The sequence below is a fragment of the Sorex araneus genome, chromosome 6 (assembly GCF_027595985.1).
Source record: "Sorex araneus isolate mSorAra2 chromosome 6, mSorAra2.pri, whole genome shotgun sequence".
Classification (NCBI taxonomy): domain Eukaryota; kingdom Metazoa; phylum Chordata; class Mammalia; order Eulipotyphla; family Soricidae; genus Sorex; species Sorex araneus.
In genome coordinates, this window is record NC_073307.1 from 20,013,809 (window position 1) to 20,034,116 (window position 20,308).

Consider the following 20,308-nt stretch of genomic DNA (forward strand, 5'->3'; position numbering starts at 1 on the left):
TAAATGAATTACATATGACTTAAAATGAATCAGCCACTGGTGCCAAAGAGGTAGGGCATTTGTCTTGCATAAGGTCAACCTGGCTCCACCCTAGCAGTCCCTATATTTCCCAGAGCACCACCGGGAGTCTTCCCTGAACACAGGTCCAGAATAATCCCTGAGCACCACTGAGTGTGCCCCCAGGCCGAAAAATGGAAGGAAGGGGGAAAAATCAGCGGAGAAAATTACCTAACTTTACCTTGAATATTTTGCTTCAAATACTCAAGTGATTTCTTACTTTTATGGTATGTCCAAGTTGAAAATAATTCATCATTATGAAATAAAAGAAGATATTCGAGAAGAAATATCACTACTTTTTAATAGAGAGCCTATGAAACTGACCATTTCCATTTATAAACAAAACAATCCTTTAATGATTGTAAACCTGATCCTGGAAAGACAACCCTAAAAGACACAACAATACTCATTCTATAATCTCTTCTGAGGAACAGTATGGTGGCAAACTGGATATAACATTCTTAAGGCGACTGAATTAAAAATGGTGCATATTGCAGTGAATGTAGAAAATGAGGAACACCATAACCAAGGGATTGTGCAGAAAGAAAACTCACCTGATGGGAGGTTGACTAACTGGAATCACAAAGTGGAAATAAGAACCCGGATAAATCATTGCAAAGTATATCTTGTCCTGAACTCAACTGCTCATTACATTTTAGAACATTAAACTCTGTCTTTCCAGTATGGGAAAGGCACATATTGTAGGAATAAGGCAGTCCCTTCCTTATATTTGGGGAAGACCCCGGTTCTAGACTTGGAGCAGACACCAGTATGACGGCAACTCGAGGCCAAAGAGCTGGAGGAGCGTCTCAAGCTCAGGACGACAGCTAGAATCACCGCCAGGGCCAAGGCCAGATAAAACCGCAGCTCAGCCTGCAGGTCAGATGCTTTAGGCTCATCATTGAGATCAGGCAGCACCTCTTGCAAGCTGTCCGCAAAGACCATGTGCAACGTGGCGGTGGCAGACAGGGGAGGCTGACCCCCTTCGCGCACCGCCACCAGCAGGCGCTGACGAGCAGCGTCCCTGTCGCCCAGGGCTGCTCACCTCCCCCGTGCGCAGCCCCAGGCTGAAGAGTCCGGGCTCGCTGGCCTGCAGCACGTGGTACGACAGCCAGGCATTGTGTCCAGAGTCTGCGTCCACCGCCACCACCTTGGTGACCAGGTATCCGGGCTGCGCGGCGCGCGGCACCGTGTCGAAGAGCGCCGCGCCGTCGGGCCCCAGCGCGGGGTACAGCACCCGCGGCGCGTTGTCGTTGCGGTCGCCCACCAGCACGCGCAGGCTCACGTTGGCGCTGAGCGCGGGCGTGCCCTGGTCGCGGGCCTGCAGCGTCAGCTCGAAGGCGCGCAGCTGCTCGTGGTCGAAGGCGCGCTCACTGACACGTAGGACGCCAGCTCGCGGGGCGCCAGGTCGCTGGCCACGATGGCGTAGGACACTTGGCCGTTGGCGCCCAGGTCTGGGTCGGAGGCGCTGACCTGGGCGATGGAGGCACCGGGAGGGTTGTTCTCATCCACGTGGACCGTAGGACGCCTGCTGGAAAACCGACGTGGTTTCGTTCACATCGCCAAAGTATAGAGTGATGTTGGAGGTGGATGTGAGTGGCGGCTGCCCCCTATCGGAGGCAGTAATACAAGGTGGTACTCTGGAGTCTGCTCATGGTCAAAAACTCCGTCACTATTTTGTAAGTGTTTTTTGATGACGAGAGTATTTGAAACGGAACATTATCCTGTAATTTACAAACGACTTCTCCATTGTGTCCAGAATCTTTGTCTCGATATTTGAGCAGGGCAATGTGTGTTCCCACTTTGGTGTCTTCCATTACAATACCCGGGAGAGACTGAGATATCACTTCCGGGACATTGTTATCTACATCCAGAACTTCTGTCTCCACGGAATCCTAAAATAAACCGTGCTTCAAGCTTCGTGGACTCAATGATTTGCAGATCAAAGGCACTGTGCGTGAGTTTGGGGGCGTGGTCATTTATATCCTCGATCTCCACGTTCACGTGATGAAAACTCAATGGGTTTTCGGTCACCGCCTCAAATTCCAGGGCGCAAATGGGCTTCTTCCCGCACACCTGCTCGCGGTCCAGCCTGCTGCTCACCAGTAGCTCCCCGCTCTCCGCGCTCACCGAGAAGTAAGGCTTCTCGGAACTCACGCGCAGCCTGCGGGCGGGCAACTCGTGCACCCCGAGCCCCAGGTCCTTGGCCAGGTGCCCCACCACCGAGCCCTCGGACATTTCCTCCGGGATCCTGTAGCGGATCTGCTCTGCGAGCACGCGCCGGTCGGAACAAAGCCAGAAGGAAGAGAAAGAGCCCTGGCCGCGCCTCAGCCTGGAGCCTCTGCCCAGCGCCGCTCCCCATCCTGCTAGCTCTCCTCATCTCGCTCACTGGCGTGTGCCGCCTTACAGATGGTCCCTGTGGAGGATGAACCTTTGCATGTTGGAAACATCTTTGCTGGTTCATTCAGACCTTCCCCACTCCACACCCCAGAAATGCATGGAAAATGCTGAAATTATGTTTTACATAGGTATACAATCTGTACTTACCTCCAAATATTTATCTTCCTCCAAAATAGTTTCTGTGACTCCTATATCTTTGATTAATTCAGTTAAGGAATTGATATAACTAAAAAATTAGCGTATCCTTTCCCTTACACTTGATTTTATGATTACAAAAGGCAATATCAGTCATGAACATTACCACGAGAAGAATATCTTGCCTCACAGTACAGAGTGACTAATAAATGGTCCCTTGCAGTGATATCATGTGCTGCACTTCTGTATACTTAATATCCCACAGTAACCTCACTGAAAGGAAATAGTCCATATCTAGTCTATTTAAGATAGTTCACTGAATTAGATGGCGGTTTTTTCTCATTAAAAAACATTTAAATTTTCAAATAAATTTAGGTGGGAATTTTCTTTTTCAAAAGATCTGATAACCACATTTATGCCCCAGAAAGTATCAATACCATTGTCTTCTTCCCAAGTGACTGTACATCTGACTACAGTAAAGTACATTAAATAAAGTCCTACATTATTGCACAACCCTTAACAACATACCACAAAATGCGACAATGTCTTAGAAAAACTCCCTTAATAGTCAAAGTATCCCAGGAGCGAGATAATATCGGCATCACCTTCTTTCAGATGCTAATCAACAGGCTGTTTTTGATTAACAAAAGTGTTGGTATGGCATTATTTCTAAGTGACATTTTCAGAAGACACATAAATAAGATCAGCAGTGGATCTAGGACTGCAGTTCATGAGATTGTTGTTTCATAAAGCCAACACCCAACTTCCCACCTGAAAAGCCTAATGAACACTTCACCTGGCTCTCCCAGATTTTAAAAAGCATGTCACAGTTTTTGTGTTAAAACACAGAATAATTTATTTCAAAAGCACAATTTACAATGTTTGAAGTGGTATTGTATCATGTAATACTTTATTGCTTTTGGCAAATGATCTTTAATCTGGTATTAAATTCACGTTGGTCATGAAAATATCTCTTAATGAAGCCTGACAAATAGATTACTGGTCTAACCTTCCAACAGAAGCTGAATTTAATAGATGTTCTAAATAGCCAGGGGATGTTTAACCACTGAGATTTCCCTGTGCACCAATTTGAGGTATATGAAGGCAGAAATAGGAAAGACACCTAAAAGTCCTCAAATTTAAAAATGTCTTCAGGAACCTTTTTTAGATCTGATTCAAAGAATCCTAATAAGTTGACTGAGGTGGTTTACTCTTGCCAAGCTACAAACAGGACATGATTGATTCTCATAAAACATATGAGTTAAGAAAACCAGGTGGAAAAATTGGAGGAAATTACACAGATTTGATAGTCTATTAAGTCTCAATAGTCTATTCAGACTTTCACTATGGAAATAAAACCAAAACTTAAGTCAGTCTTTCATGTTAAAGTATCACCACTATATAACCTATTAATTTTCCCCACCTATTTTTTCAAAATATTGCTCAGGAAAATCTCACAAATTTAAACAAAATACAATCCTTTGAGTATATAAAGATCAACAAAAGACTAAACTCACCTGAATACTTTGAGTTTCATCCTTACATTCATGAAAATCTATGGATGATAAAGGATCCTTTTTCTCACAGCTCTCATGGCTAATGAGCGTGTCCGCATAGTTGGGCTGTGGGAAGATCAGGTGACTCTTTCGAGAGTCCGCAGTCAGCGACACCTCATGAGAGTAGGTCTGCAGGAAAGCCCGCACCCCATCCACACCCACAAAGTGAGAGGCAGGCACTCCAGCCAAGCCGCCTGCAGAAGCCTGCAGCAGGCGAGATGCGTGCCAGCGCCTCAGCCTGAGCGCCAGCAGCACGATGACAAAGGCCAGGAAGACACAGGAGACCACGGCCACAGCCACCACCAGGTAGAGAGTGAGGTCCGAGTCGTCCTGCTGGGTGGGGGCACTGATGCTGCCCAGGTCTGCCAGCACATCAGGGATGCTGTCTGCGATGGCCACAGTGAGTGTGACCGTGGCCGACAGAGGGGGCCGCCCATGGTCCTGGACCCCCACCACCAGGCTCTGCTTGAGGGCATCTCTGTCCAGCAGGGCGCGTGCAGTGCGCACCTCGCCCGTGTGCAGCCCCACAGCGAACAGCCCTGGCTCGCTGGCCTTGAGCAGGCGGTAGGACAGCCAGGCATTCTGGCCTGAGTCTCTGTCCACAGCCACCACCTTGGTCACCAGGTAGCCGAGCTCTGCGGAGCGGGGGGCCAGTTCCATTCCAGTGGAACCATCAGTGGGAGGGGCCGGGTACAGGATCTCAGGCACATTGTCGTTTTGGTCCAGGACAAACAAGTTCAGTGACACATTACTGCTGAGTGGTGGCTTTCCGCTGTCACTGGCTGTCACCCAGAATTGCAATTCTCTGAACTGCTCATAGTCAAAGGAGTGTAAAGCATATAGGACTCCAGTGTCAGAATTGATGGAGACATAGGAGGACACGGGTGCCCCCTGGAGAGTGTCTGTGGATAGGGAATAGGTGATCCGGGCATTCTCCTCACTGTCCAGGTCATGTGCTGTCACAGCAAAGATAGAAGCGCCTCTAGGGTTGTTCTCAGGGACATAGACTGAGTATGAGGAGTGGGAGAAAGCAGGTGGGTTGTCATTGGTGTCTGCCAACTTCATGGAGATGTGAGTTTCTGTGGACAAGGGTGGAGTTCCACTATCTGTGGCCTTCAATGTGATGTTATACACAGAAATTTTTTCCCGGTCTAAGTGTTTTGCAGTCACCAACCTATAATAATTGTCTATCGATCTTTCTAATTTAAAAGGCAAATTTTCCGAAATTGAGCAGGTCACCTCGCCATTCTTCCCGGAATCTCTGTCTTGAAGGTAGAAAAGAGCAATGACTGTTCCTGGAGGAGTGTCTTCAGGGATGGAGTTGCTCACCGATGTAACAGTTACTTCTGGGGCATTATCATTCACATCTAAAACTGTGATCAGGACTTTAGCCCTTGTCAGACTCCCTGGACCATCCTGAGCCTGAACTTCCATTTCATAGTAGCCAGAGTCTTCATAATCCAGACCTTCTAAAATGGATAAATCTCCTGTGTGGGGATCCAGTTGGAATAGCTGCAGAATTTTTTGAGTTATTTTCTGAAAAGAATAAGTCACTTCAGCATTGATGCCCTCATCGGGGTCGATCGCCTTTACTGTGAGCAGTCTTGTGCCCACTGGCACATTTTCAGGGACTGTTACTTGGTATTGGGGCAAAGAGAAGACAGGTGCGTGATCATTCACATCCACCACTGTTACTTGAATGCGGGCAGTGCCTGATCGGGGTGGGTCACCGCCATCGGAGGCTGTGAGGAGGAGGTGGTGAATCGCTTCTTCCTCCCGGTCCAGCGCCTGTTCCAGCACTAATTCTGGATATTTAGTTCCATCTTCTCCAGAGTGCACTGCCAGGGAGAAGTGGCGATTGGGGCTGAGCTGGTAGTTCTGAAGGGAATTCATGCCCATATCCGGATCCCTAGCTTCATTTAAAGGAAATCTCACCCCAGGAGCTGTATTCTCCACTATTTTAACATTCATTTCTTCCATCAAGAATTTAGGGGCATTGTCATTCACATCCATTATTTCCACTTCCACCGGATAAAGGTTCATTTGATCTCCCATTAGGATGTTAAAATTCACTAAACACTGAGCACTCTGGGCGCAAAGCTCCTCCCGGTCTATCCTGCCCGCGGTGACCAGGCTGCCGCTGCGGGGGTTGAGAGCAAAGAGCTGCGTCCTACCTCTGGAGACGATGCGGACTCCGTGCTCCGCCAGCTCGCGGGGCTCCAGTCCCAAGTCCTTGGCGATGCTGCCCACGAAGGTGCCTTTGTCTGTCTCCTCCAGCACCGAGTAGTGAATGTGCCCGGCCTGGGCTTCCCTCTGGGTCCCCAGGAGAATGGAGAGCAGGAGAAATCCCCTGGAGCCCCCGCCCCTCTGCCGAGCAGCCATGGCTGCTAATCTGGGCGGTTAGCTTTTGTGTTTCTGGTTGCTGATGTGTCCGTCTGTATCGAGTCCTTGGTATTTGGAAAAGGAGCCCAGAATCCAGTAGAATAATCACCCAAACCTGGTGCAACTCGGAAGAGAGTTTGTCTTACACCGGCGTTTCTCTGTGCTGTGTAAGCTTGGGGGTTGTGAGGGATCTTTTACACCATTTTCCCCTGGCTGGTGAACAGCGGCGCCCTGAGTCCTTACTAAGTTACTGCACTGGATTGAAGCAAAATAACTATTTTTCCCCCCTCAGAAGTTGTTTTGTCCTTCAAAATTCACCTGTTTATATTTCTATAATACATCTTTCCTGTATAACTTAAAATACACTTAAAAACTGACAATTTATATATTTAATGTTTTTAGGATGAGTATTTATCAATACTAGATAATTTTTAAAAGATCTGCTTTGCATTGCAGTTTTGATATGACCCTTGGACACAGTTTCACACTTTAGTGCACCTCTGGAGACGATATAGAAAAATCAACCATTGTAGGTAAAATGCATGATTTATTTTAAAAGGTATGTATTCTTCAGAAAGATGTCATATGAAGATTATTTACATTAGGGGCTGGAGCAATAGTACGGCGGGTAGGGCGTTTGCCTTGCACGTGGCCAACCCAGGTTCGATTCCCAGCATCCCATATGGTCCCTGATCACTGCCAGAAGTAATTCCTGAATGCAAAGCCAGGAGTAACCCCTGTGCATTGCTGGGTGTGACCCAAAAAGCAAAAAAAAAGATTATTTACATTAGAGTTTAGCCAAAGAAATGAGTTCAGTCATATTGAATACAATATGTTCGAGACATCACAGTTTGAGAATTAAATTGAAGGGAGGAGTGTTGGGCTACACCTGGCAGCACCGAGGGACTACTTACTCCTGGCTCTGAACTCTGCGGTCACTCCAGGTGGTTCTCAGGAAACCACATATGGTGTTGGGGATTGAACCAGGGTTATCCAAATGCAAGGCAAATGCCGTGAACTCTATCTATCTGAAAAGTTCATTTTTTGTTGTTTTGGGGTCACACCTGGCAGTGCTCAGGGCTTACTATGGCTTCTGTGCTCAGCATAAGTATCAATCCTGCTGGAACTGAGGGGACTGTATGTGGTGCTAGGATTGAATCTGGTTGACCCCATGCAAGGCAAAGCACCTTACCTGCTGTACTATCTCTCCAGCTACTTTTTAACTACAGATAGGTGATTTGATAAAGTTTTTCACTTATGGAACCCTACACGTAATTTAGTCCAAGATATTAATTTGAATTATTTTAAAAATGAATGAGACTGCTTTGTTTTTTTATCCTATGGTAGTAGAATCGACATTATAATTCAAATATCCTTACTCCCAGATTTCTGAGAAGAAAAAGGAAATCATTATTGTCCTCAAATAGTCTTTGTGCTCACAAAGTGCCATTAGAGGCTAGTTAAGAAGCCAACCATCAACCACTTATAAAATCAATTCATTCTGTACAGAAGGCAGAAATTTGCAACACATACTCGCTGTAGATTCATAAAAATGTTGTTGACTGCCAATACTCTTAGGCAGTGCAAATAATCATCTTATGCTACTCTACAGTAATAGGATGAGATGAATCTCTAGAAAGTCATTGGGTGTGCATGCAAGACTGACCTGGGCAGATCCTGATGGGAGTTCTACTGATGTTAGATATTAAAAATAAACTAAATTAATGGGTGGGAGGTCTCCCTCAGATTGGAGAAATAAAACAAAATTCCCTTTCACATAGTTACAGGAGAAAAAAAGAGTGACCCCATTATGAATGATGGCTTTGTAAGAAATAGCCTCGTTTTATAGCTATTTTAAGCTTTAAATGTTACTCTATAGCATAAAATTACTTATGAAAGAACTCTACTAACCATCAAGATAAGCTTAAATATAAGCATATACCTACTAGTTAAAATGGAAACAATTTTATAATTAAGGTTAGTAAAAAGGCTAGAGACATGGTTCAGTGGGCTGAAGCACATACCTTGGATACGGGAAGTCCAAATTCAATACCTGAGCTTTGTAAGTACCTATGCTTAAGTACCACCAGGCGTGACATACCAAGAGTGACTGAGCCTGAAATAGCTCCTGAATACTTCTGGGTGTGGTCCAAAGACCAAGAAAGAAGGGGATTAGTAAATAAGAATTGAATTAATAATAATCTTGAATTTTCCTTTACTTAGTTGCACAAAAATATCTATGAGAGTCAGAGATAGTACAGCAGGTAAGGTATGATAGATCTGTTGCTTAATCTGTCACAACATATATTAGTAGCTTAATCCCTGAGCACTGCCAGGAGCTACCCTGAGAACAGAGTCAGGGGTAAGCCATGAGCACAGCCAGATGTGGGCCCAAAGCATAACAATTCTATGGAAGTCTGACTTTCCAGGCTTGCATTACTTACCTTCTTCACTTTTTTATTTAATGAATTTATACTCCAGAATAATTTGTTTGGGGCTCTGTTTAAAGTTTTATTCCCAAGTAAGATGTAAGTATTTTCCAGTGATTTATCTGACAGTTTTTATTTATCACCTTTGGCAGCTTTCACCTCAAAAGAAGTTTGGTCATAAATGAGAAGTTTTAACAGGGGCTAAAATAGACCAACAATTTGGTAAATTTTCTTCTGATACTCTGGAATGTAGTATATGCCAACAAATCAAACTGTTGATTACATTAATAATTATATGTTTGGTGAACAGGTGTTTCAAAAGCCTCATTTAGTTACTATCGGAGAAAGAATTCCACAACTGCCAAGTTTGACACTCGGTCCATACATATAAATGAATGACTGCTGTGAAATTAGAATATGATCGTTTTCCCACCAGTGAAATACATTATTTACTTAAATAAAGTGTTCATGGATAACTCAGGAAAATAAAGCACTCCAGTCTAAGGTCCCAGTTAGTGAGCATATAGAAAATAAAACAAATAAGCCTATTCCTGTGAAATCAGGACAATAGTAAACATTGCTTATTACAATGGAGACTCAACATTGCTTAAATAATGTAGAGCTGGTAATATAAAAAATCACATTTACATTCTCTTAATGTATGAAACGAAATCATAGTCTTTGTGTAAGGGAACTTCTGACTCTATGGCCAATACATAAGATTTAACTTTCTTAAGTTTGTTTAAAAATGGAGCAATAGCACAGTGGGTAGGGCGTTTGCCTTGCACAAGGCCAACCAGGGTTCAATTCCTCTGCCTCTCTAGGAGAGCCCAGCAAGCTACGTAGAGTATCTCACTCTCATGGCAGAGTCTGGCAAGCTACCCATGGCATATTCGATATGCCAAAAACAGCAACAACGAGTCTCACAATGGAGATGTTACTGGTGCCCGCTCAAGCAAATCGATGAGCAATGGGATGACAATGATACAGTGATAAGTTTGTTTATATTCAATTCCAGTTAAAACCACAAAATAATTATATATTATATAAAAATATTCAAAACAATTGTATTTGAAAATATGCATGACTGGAATCTTTTATTTAGCCATATATGTTGGGAACCTTGAACTAACTATATATGTTGTTATATTTTATGTATGTTACATATATATACACATACACAAATATATATGTGCATATACACATACATACACATATAACATACATGTTATATATGTGATATAGATGTGTTGATATATGTATTGTTATATACGTGTGTTGTTTTAGTTTGTGGGCTATGCGGGGTGGCTCTCTCTGTTGTACTCCAGGCTCTGTGCTGAAGGATCACTATTTGGTGGGGCTCAGAGGACCATATGGGGTTCTAGGATCAAACCCTGGGTCAGTCGCATGCAAGGCAAATGCCCTATCCACTGTACTACTCCAGCCCCTACATAGCAATATTTCTTTTTTTTCTTTTTTTCATAGCAATATTTCTTAACAGAAAAATAAGCATTATAGCTATCAACTAATTTAAGTACAGAAATTTAATATTTCATTACAAAGACTGCCAATTTCAAGTTATAAATGAGGTGTCCATTGATTCTTAAGATATCTTTCAAGCATTTCTTTTATAGGTGCATATAAAATTAACACGAACAAATGGCTAACCCATGGTATTATCAGGTCATCAGGTATTATCAGGCTCATTTGGTGTAGGATTAGAAAAGACTTTAGTTATCATGTGGTTCAACAACACACCACATTGTGTTATCCTTCTTTAACACTAATTTCAGGGACATCGACTTTTTTTTTCTTTTTGGGTCACACCCAGCGATGCTCAGGGGTTACTCCTGGCTTTGCACTCAGGAATTACTCCTGGCAGTGCTTGGGGGACCATATGGGATGCCGGGGATCGAACTCGGGTCGGCGGCCATCGACTTATTTTCAAAGTCTTCTAATAACAGAATATAATAAGTTAATTTAGTTTCTGTTAGAACAATTTGACAATTAAAATTCTTCTTTTCACTAAGCTATAGTTTCACTCAAACCTTTAGATCAAAAGGAATTAGAATAATTATTCTATTAAATGACAATCTTCCTTTCCTAAAATATTTGAATATCATTTCAACAGGACAAGAGTTTCATTTGATCTGAGTTGAATATGCTAAATTATTGGAATTCTTAGCTTAAGCATTCTCACATTCATTCCTTTTACTGCGATTCAATACTCAGTTTTTAGGGATATGTCTTATAAGCGGATGCTAATAAATGTATTTTATTTGCTTTCTTTAAAAAATGTTTGGGTCTTACTCCTGGCCCTGTGCTCAGGGATCACTCCTAGTCGTGCTTGGGGAACCATATGGTTGCCTGGGACTGAACCCAAGTTGGCCATGTGCAAGGCAAGCACCCTACATTATGGTCTCAAAATTCATTATTCAAGATATTTTCTTTTCTTTTTTCTTTTATTTTGGGGGTGTCACACCTGGCAATGCACAGGGATCACTCCTGGTTCTGCACTCAGGAGTTACACCTGGCGGTGCTCAGGGGACCATATGCGATGGTGGGAATCGAACCTGGGTCAGCCGCGTGCAAGGCAAACGCCCTACCCGATGTGCTATCACGTCAGCCCCTCAAGATATTTTCAAGCACACACACAGACATCCAGTGGTCCTCTAGAGATACTCCTGAGAATCAATTATGTGACTGCAGCAGACATACAGCACCAACTGTCAATACTTTTTTAAACAATCTAATAATTACAATAATTATGACATAAGCATTTTTTTTCTTTTTGGGTCACACCCGGTGATGCACAGGGGTTACTCCTGGCTCTGCATTCAGGAATTACTCCTGGTGGTGGTCAGGGGACCATCTGGGATGCTGGGATTTGAACCAGGGTCGGCCACGTGCAAGGCAAAGGCTATACCCACTGTGCTATTGCTCCAGCCCCCAATAAGCAAATATTTTAAAAACTAGTTTTTACTCTAATAAAATAGTCTTTTTTTCTCAGAATTTATGTGAGATGATAAGGTAAGTTATGTATACCTATTTTAAGCGTTTTAAATTTAAATTAAAAGATTATAGATATGTGACAGACTCGAGATAAATAACAGACAGTCCAGAAATTTATACTGAGTTTTAGTCGCAAACAGATCAGGTCTTCTTTGGTAAAGCCTTTATTTAAAAACTTTATTATTTTTGGTTTCTGGGTCACACTGGGCGATGCACAGAGGTTACTCCTGGTTCTGCACTCAGGAATTACCCCTGGCAGTGCTAGGGGACCATATGGGATGCTGGGGATCGAACTCGGGTCGGCCATGTGCAAGGCAAATGCCCTACTCACTGTGCTATCGCTCCAGCCCCTAGTTTTACAAAATTTTAAAGAACTTTTGGCTTTTGGGTCAAACCCGGCGATGCTCAAGGGTTACTACTGGCTCTGCACTCAGGAATTACTCCTGGCAGTACTCAGGGGACATACGTGATGCCGAGGATTGAACCCAAGTCCGCCACATGCAAGACAAACACCCTGCCGGCTGTACTCTTGCTCTGCCCCCATAGTACAGACTTTAATTACTCTTATTCCTAAGTAGTAAATGGAGGGGAATATACCCCAAATTTTCACCATTTTAGAATAAACTTGCTTCTTACTAAAGAGAATAAAACTTGGGGCTGGAGTGATAGCACAGCGGGTAGGGTGTTTGCTTTGCATGCGGCCGACCCGGGTTCAAATCCCAGCATCCCATATGGTCCCCTGAGCACCGCCAGGGGTGATTCCTGAGTGCATGAGCCAGGAGTGATCCCTGTGCATTGCTGGGTGTGACCCAAAAAGCAAATAAATAAATAAATAAATAAATAAATAAATAAATAAATAAATAAAGAGAATAAAACTCAATATTGTGATATTATTTAGCAGAGCAGAGACTGCTATGTAGTTTTTCTGCATTAGAAATATATCCTTTGAAATGACACACAATAGTAAAATTATCCATGAGATATAAGATACAAAAAGTCTGCCAAGAGAAAAAAACTAAGAAAACATATGGTACACATGAATATTTTCCCGTAAAAGAGAAAGGTAAAATTTATTTACTCTCATGCATGAATATTTTCCCGTAAAAGTGGAAAAAGCTAAAACTTATTTACTCTCATATTTAAAACACTCACAATTATGATTCATTGAAAAAGCCTATGAAAAAAAGCTGTGATAAAAGAGAAAATTTCATTTTCTGCTCAAATAAGATCAATAGCTCCAATAAGCTCACCTGAACTAGGGATTTGTCTTCTTTACAAAAACTTGAATCTTCCTGAATCAGAAGCGGCTCGCTTTTCTCACAGCTCTCATGGCTAATGAGTGTATCTGCATAGTTGGGCTGAGGGAAGATCAGGTGACTCTTGCGTGAGTCCGTAGTCAGCGATACCTCATGAGAGTAGGTCTGCAGGAAAGCCCGCACCCCGTCCACACCCACAAAGTGTGAGGCGGGCACGCCAGCCAAGCCGCCTGAAGAAGCCTGCAGCAGGCGAGATGCATGCCAGCGCCTCAGCCTGAGCGCCAGCAGCACAATGACGAAGGCCAGGAAGACACAGGAGACCACGGCCACCGCCACCACCAGATAGAGTGTCAGGTCTGAGTCGTCCTGCTGGGCGGGGGCACTGATGCTGCCCAGGTCTGCCAGCACATCAGGGATGCTGTCTGCGATGGCCACGGTGAGCGTAACCGTGGCTGACAGAGGGGGCTGCCCGTGGTCCTGGACCCCCACCACCAGGCTCTGCTTGAGGGCATCTCTGTCCAGCAGGGCACGAGCAGTGCGCACCTCACCCGTGTGCAGCCCCACAGAGAACAGCCCTGGCTCACTGGCCTTGAGCAGGCGGTAGGACAGCCAGGCGTTCTGGCCTGAGTCTCTGTCCACTGCCACCACCTTGGTCACCAGATAGCCAAGCTCTGCGGATCGGGGGGCCAGCTCCACTCCAGTAGAGCCATCAGTGGGTAGTGTTGGGTACAGGATTTCTGGTGCATTGTCGTTCTGGTCCACAATAAAGAAGCTCAGGGATACATTGCTGCTGAGTGGTGGGTCCCCACTGTCTTGTGCAATCACTCTTAGTTGGAAATCACGAAACTGCTCATAATCGAAGGAGTACAGCGCATACAGATCACCAGTGTCAGAGTTGATGGAGACATAGGAGGCTACAGGTGCACCTTGAATGCTGTCCTCAATTAGGGAATAGGTAATCCGGGCATTCTCCTCACTGTCTGGGTCATGTGCTGTCACAGAGAAGATGGAGGCACCTCTGGGGTTGTTCTCAGGGATATAGACCGAGTAAGAAGAATGGGGAAATGTAGGAGCATTGTCGTTGGTGTCTGCCACACTCAGGGAGATAAGTGTTTCTGTAGATAGAGGAACTATTCCTTTGTCTCTGGCTGTCACAGTGATGTTGTACATTGAGACTTGTTCTCTATCTAGAAATGTATCAGTCACTAATTGGTAATAGTTATCTGCTGACTTTTCAAGTTGGAATGGCAGACCTCCTGGAATGGAACATGTCACTAGGCCATTCAGTCCAGAGTCTCGATCATAAACTTGGAAAAGAGCAATGACTGTTCCTGGAGGTGTATTCTCAGCAATTAATCTGCTTCCAGATGTAACTACCACTTCTGGTACATTATCGTTTACATCCAGGATAGTTATTATGACTTCAGCTCTATCTGCTAGACCTGGCCGGTCCCGGGCTTCAACTTCCAGTTCATAAAAGTTCAAGTCCTCATAATCTAGATTTGCTAAAGTTGTTATTTCTCCAGTCAAAATATTCAAGGAGAAAATCTTTGAGGTCTTTTCTGTGATCTTCACAAAGGAATATGTCACTTCTGCATGGACTCCTTCATCCTGGTCGGTGGCATTTACTGACAAAATTGTGGTTCCCACTGGCACATTTTCAGGAATACTCACACGGTAGACAGACTGAGTAAACACTGGAGCATTGTCATTGGCATCTAGGACAGTTACCAGAATTCGTGCTACACCCGAACGGGCAGGGTCACCACCATCCAAGGCAGTAAGGACCAGGTGGTGAACAGGCTCTACCTCCCGGTCCAGGGCACGCTCGAGAACCAGCTCTGGGTATTTGGGCCCATCAGCTTTACTTTGCACATCCACTAAAAAATGACTGTTCTTGCTGAGCTTGAATCCTTGAAGAGAGTTCATTCCCACATCTGGATCATAAACCTCCATTAGTGGAAAACGAGAGAATGGGGGTGCGTTTTCTACAATTTTCACTTCTAATTCTTCCCTTAAGAATCGAGGTGCATTGTCATTAATGTCCACTACTTCCACTTCTACTGGATAAAGTTTTAGTTTGTCTTCAATTAGGATGTTAAAACTCACAAGACAAGGTATGGTCTGAGCGCAGAGCTCCTCCCGGTCTATCCTGCCCGCTGTGACCAGGCTGCCGCCTCTTGGATTCAGAGCAAAGAGCTGCGTCCTACCTCTGGAGACAACCCGGGCTCCGCGCGCAGCCAGCTCCGGGGGCTGGAGCCCCAGGTCTTTGGAGATGTTGCCCACAAAGGAGCCTTTGTCTAGTTCCTCAGGAATGGAGTATCGGATCTGCCCAGCCCCAGCCCCCCACTGCATCCCCAGGAGCAAAAAGAACAGCACAAACCTGTAGTGGTGCCGGCGCTTTGGCAGAGCCGCCATTGCTGCTTGATTTCCCTGAGATTATGAGTAGAGGGGAGCAGGTTCGCAGCAAGTTTAGGCTTCTCAGAATTAGAGACCAAGATCCATAAGCATGTCAGTGGCGAGGCAGTTTAAGGTTAGAAATTCTGCGCAGCTGGAGAGCTTTGTGGTCTGATCTGTTTTTGTGCTAGGAGGATATAACTGGAGTTTTCATTGTTTGCCTTACCGGGGTTAGTGAACAGCGACACTTAGAGTTCTAATTCAATATTGCAGTTTTGTGAAACCATCCTACACTTATTTCTGCTAAATTTGTATGAATACAAATACTATTTCTTTCCCCAAGCTTTTTAAAGATTAAAGGCCCATATGAATCATTGTTGTATGTTCTTTGGACTTTACCACTTAATTTTATGACTATTTCTAAGTCATAAAGAACAAAAATTACACTTTTTGCAAACCTTGAATTATGATACACCATCCTCATTTATACTTCTTCCATTTTCAATTGGTCATTTTCAATAACTTCACACATATTTGCAACCAATCCACCTAGTACAAGGTTGCCATTTTTTAGATGTCATATATGTTTATTAACATAGAAATTAAGAGTTGACCTAACTTGGGCTGGAGCAATAGCACAGAGGATAGGGCATTTGCCTTGCATGCAGCCAACCCAGGTTCGATTCCCAGCATCCCATATGGTCCCCTGAGCATTGTCTGTGGTAATTTCTGAGTGCAGAGCCAGGAGTAACCCCTGTGCATCGCCGGGTGTGACCCAAAAAGAAAAAAAGAGTTGACCTAATATTTGTAAACATTTAAATAAAGTGAAAATACATAGGCTACAATGGGAAATATTTTGTACTGTATATAAAACAGTTGACTACACTTTAAGTAACCACCTAATTCTGTAAATTTGTGCATAAATGTACTTATAGAATATATTTACAATGAAAGCATGAGATACTAATGTATTTAAAGTGTCCAGAATATACTGTGTAAGGGACAGAAATTATTTCAAGGACATCACAAGAAAGAAAGAACATCACAAGAGGACTTTCTATTAAAGAACAATTTCAACACAGATAAGCAAAAATTCTAACCCCCTCTACAATTTTTGCATGTTAAAGTCAGTAACACAATAAATCACAACACAGTTAGCATTAATGTCTGTTTCTTCTTGGTTTGGCAATGCTCAGGGGAATATCACTAGTTAGGCATTTAGGGGACACTCCTAAACGTGGTAGAAGTCTACTTGATACTGGGAATCATTTTACCACGGTTCATCAATGGAAGACATGCACTCCATCCCTCTGATCCATCTCCCTAATCCTTAGTCTGTAATTTTAGCCTTTAAAATAATGGATTAAAACCTAATAAAATTTATCAGAAGAAAGAGTTTTGAAGTAACTCACCTGTTGCATATTGACTGAATGAGAAGTCATTTTTGGATTGTCATTATCGGTACTTGCAAACCAAGAGGCTTCATTACATAGAAGATCTTGTTGTGGCACATTTTCTGGCGGTATATCAAGAAACTTAAACTCAGTCTTTAAGGAATGTGATGCTGCACAGAGATTGTAGGAGTATGGCAAAGTTCCGTCGCCATAGTTGGGGAGAACCCCGGGCTCAGACTTGGCGCAGACACCAGTATGAAAGCAACTCCAGGCAGAAGAGCTGGAGGAGTGTCTCAAGCTCAGGGCGACAGCCAGAATCACCGCCAGGAGGAAGAGCACTGAAATGAGAGCCAAGGCCACCACCAGGTAAAACTGAAGCTCAGCCTGAGGGTCAGACACTTGAGGCTCATCGCTGAGATCAGGCAGCGCCTCTTGCAAGCTGTCCGCGAAGATCAGGTGCAGCGTGGCAGTGGCAGACAGGGGAGGCTGACCCCCATCGCGCACCGCCACCAGCAGGCGCTGACGCGCAGCGTCCCTGTCGCCCAGGGCGCGCGCAGTGCGCACCTCCCCCGTGCGCAGCCCCAGGCTGAAGAGTCCGGGCTCGCTGGCCTGCAGCACGTGGTACGACAGCCAGGCATTGTGTCCGGAGTCTGCGTCCACCGCCACCACCTTGGTGACCAGGTAGCCGGGCTGCGCGGCGCGCGGCACCGTGTCGAAGAGCGCCGCGCCGTCGGGCCCCAGCGCGGGGTACAGCACCCGCGGCGCGTTGTCGTTGCGGTCGCCCACCAGCATGCGCAGGCTCACGTTGGCGCTGAGCGCGGGTGCGCCCTGGTCGCGGGCCTGCAGCGTCAGCTCGAAGGCGCGCAGCTGCTCGTGGTCGAAGGCGCGCTGCGCGAACACCACGCCGCTGTGCGCGCTCACCGACACGTAGGACGCCAGCTCGCGGGGCGCCAGGTCGCTGGCCACGATGGTGTAGGACACTTGGCCGTTGGCGCCCAGGTCTGGGTCGGAGGCGCTGACTTGGGCAATGGAGGCGCCGGGAAGGTTGTTCTCATCCACGTGGACAACGTAGGACGCCTGCTGGAAAACCGGCGCGTTGTCATTCACATCTTCGACATTCAAGGAGAGACTTCTGTGGGAGGAGAGCGGCGGCTTGCCCCTGTCGGTGGCTGTGATGGTGAGGTTGTATTCCGGGGTCTGCTCTCGATCCAGGACCCCATCTGTCACCAACTTGTATGTGTTCTTTGTGTCTTGAATTATTTTAAAAGGGAAATTTCCATTTAGACGACAGAGGGCTTCCCCATTCAGTCCAGAATCCAGATCGTGTATTTTGATCAGAGCAACAACTGTCCCCAACTGGGCGTCTTCTTGAATATGTTTTGATTCAGAATCTAGAGTTATCTCTGGAGCATTGTCATTTTCATCCAAAACATCGATTTGTATTTTACAACGTGCTGCATGATGTCCACCGTCCTTTGCTTCCACACCGATTGTGTAGCTCTCTCTCGCCTCAAAGTCCAGTTCTCCCATCGTGCTGAGATCGCCTGTTTTCTTGTCCAGTTTAAACAGCTGCCTCGCGACCGTTCCAATGTTGACGAAAGCATAGGTGACCTCAGCATTGATACCCTCATCAGGATCTGTGGCCACCACTTTTAATATTGAGGAGCCCACTGGCAGGTTCTCTGGAAGACTCACCCTGTATACATCCTGGCTGAAGACTGGGGAGTTATCGTTTGCATCAACCACAGTGACCTTGATCTGAGTAGAGCAGCTTCTGGCTGGCTCACCCCCATCCACAGCTGTGAGTACCAGATGGTGGTATGCCTGTTCCTCCCTGTCCAGGGGAGCCTTTACCACCAGTTCTGGATACCTATTTCCATCTGGTTCCTCTCTCTGGAGCAGGGAGAACAGAGGGTGGGGACTGAGGTAGTACTGCTGCAGGGAATTGACCCCGACATCGGAATCTTGCGCCGATTCCAAGGCAAAGGAGGCTCCTGGTAGAGCCAGTTCACTGATTTCCAGCTCAGTAAGATTCCGACTGAAGGAGGGCGAGTTGTCATTGACATCCTGAATGTCTACAGTTATATGAAAAAAGTTCAAAGGCCTCTCAGCGACCGTTTCGAATTCCACCAGGCACGTGGACTTCTGGCCACAAATCTGCTCTCGGTCTATCCGGCTGCCCACAAGTAAGTCGCCATTCTCGGCGTTCACGGTAAAGAATTTCTTCTCTGAACTGACCCGCAGCTTCCGAAGGGGCAACTCTTGCACATTAAGCCCCAGATCCTTGGCGAGGTTGCCGACCAGAGAGCCCCGGGCCAGCTCCTCGGGAATAGAGTAGCGGATCTGCTCGGAGAGCGCCCGGCCGAACAAAAGCAGCAGCCAGAGAAGTGCCATCTGCCTCCCCGCCTCCGCAGGGCCCTTCCCTCCCAAGCGGTTGCCCATCCCGCTCTCCGCGCCTTTACCTGCCAGACTCCGGGGAGCTGCGATTTCTAAATGATCCCAAGGATTCTTTGACCAGAAAACTCCACAATTTAGCCGGCTGTGCCTGTTTTCAGGATAAGTAGTTCCGCAAGAGAGCTGGAGACTGCAGTTCCCAGGGTTGCGGGGCGGTGTCTGTGCTTTGGAAGGGCCGACGCTCTGCTCAGTACTAGCCAACAGCGGCACCCCGCGCCTCGGCTGCGGAACTGCAGTGGGGGTTCCGGCTCCAAGTTGGAAGCCACCCAAGTTCTGTCAAGTTCACAGTGTTCTCCTCTTTTTACAAGGATTTTAACAGGTGAAGTACTTATCATATCTTTGACTGTCGTCTCTTTGAACTTGAACTTTATCCATCCAAATTTTATGTATCCATAATTTTTAATTTACCCCTGACAATTTTATTGCTCAAAAAACAGAGGCATCTTGATGAAAGTGTTTGGCATTGTACTCTCAGTTTATACTTTTAAAAAGTCAAAATAACAACTTTTCTGTGAACCTTAGAAAGAATTGAGGGCCAAGTAAAATAATATATTGATGATAATATGAAAAGAAAGATTGTGATGGTGGTAGCAGAAACTATTAAAATGCTTGAAGTATCAGGTGGCTATATATTATTCAACCACTTTTTCTTCTAACTTATAAAAGTTATAACATTATAGTTTTTTATGTTTTATCTTTTAAAATTTTTTCTATATTATCTATTTGTCCCCTCCCCCCAAATTGACAGGTAAGCAAGGAAATTGGTTGTTCCTTTAAAATCAAAGTATGGCAATAAGAGATTTCATTCCTATTCCTTAGTTTCCAAATATTTATTT

At 45.2% G+C, this 20,308-nt stretch overlaps 2 protein-coding genes and 1 pseudogene across 10 annotated transcripts in view; all 3 read right to left on the reverse strand.

The window, feature by feature from the left end:
• LOC101549287 (protocadherin gamma-C5) overlaps positions 1-20,308 on the reverse strand; it is a 190,173-nt gene that overhangs the window by 128,821 nt on the left and 41,044 nt on the right. Inside the window, exon 1 of one of the 9 annotated variants that reach the window (XM_055142253.1) lies at positions 17,037-19,516. The exons of 7 other annotated variants lie outside the window; for them this stretch is intronic. In XM_055142253.1, coding sequence (XP_054998228.1) covers positions 17,037-19,460 — 2,424 coding nt within the window. In that variant the 5' untranslated portion in view covers positions 19,461-19,516. Of the gene's footprint in view, positions 1-13,221; positions 15,832-17,036; positions 19,517-20,308 lie in introns of those variants that run through there. One more of the 9 variants, XM_055142238.1, reaches the window with a different exon arrangement.
• LOC101549022 (protocadherin gamma-A7) lies at positions 627-6,677 on the reverse strand. The gene is given in 5 exon segments (XM_055141818.1): positions 627-771; positions 773-1,099; positions 1,101-1,428; positions 1,431-1,579; positions 5,161-6,677. Coding segments are annotated over 5 exon segments (2,319 nt in total). The 5' UTR covers positions 6,531-6,677.
• Positions 1,565-2,563, reverse strand: LOC129405624 (protocadherin gamma-B4-like; annotated as a pseudogene).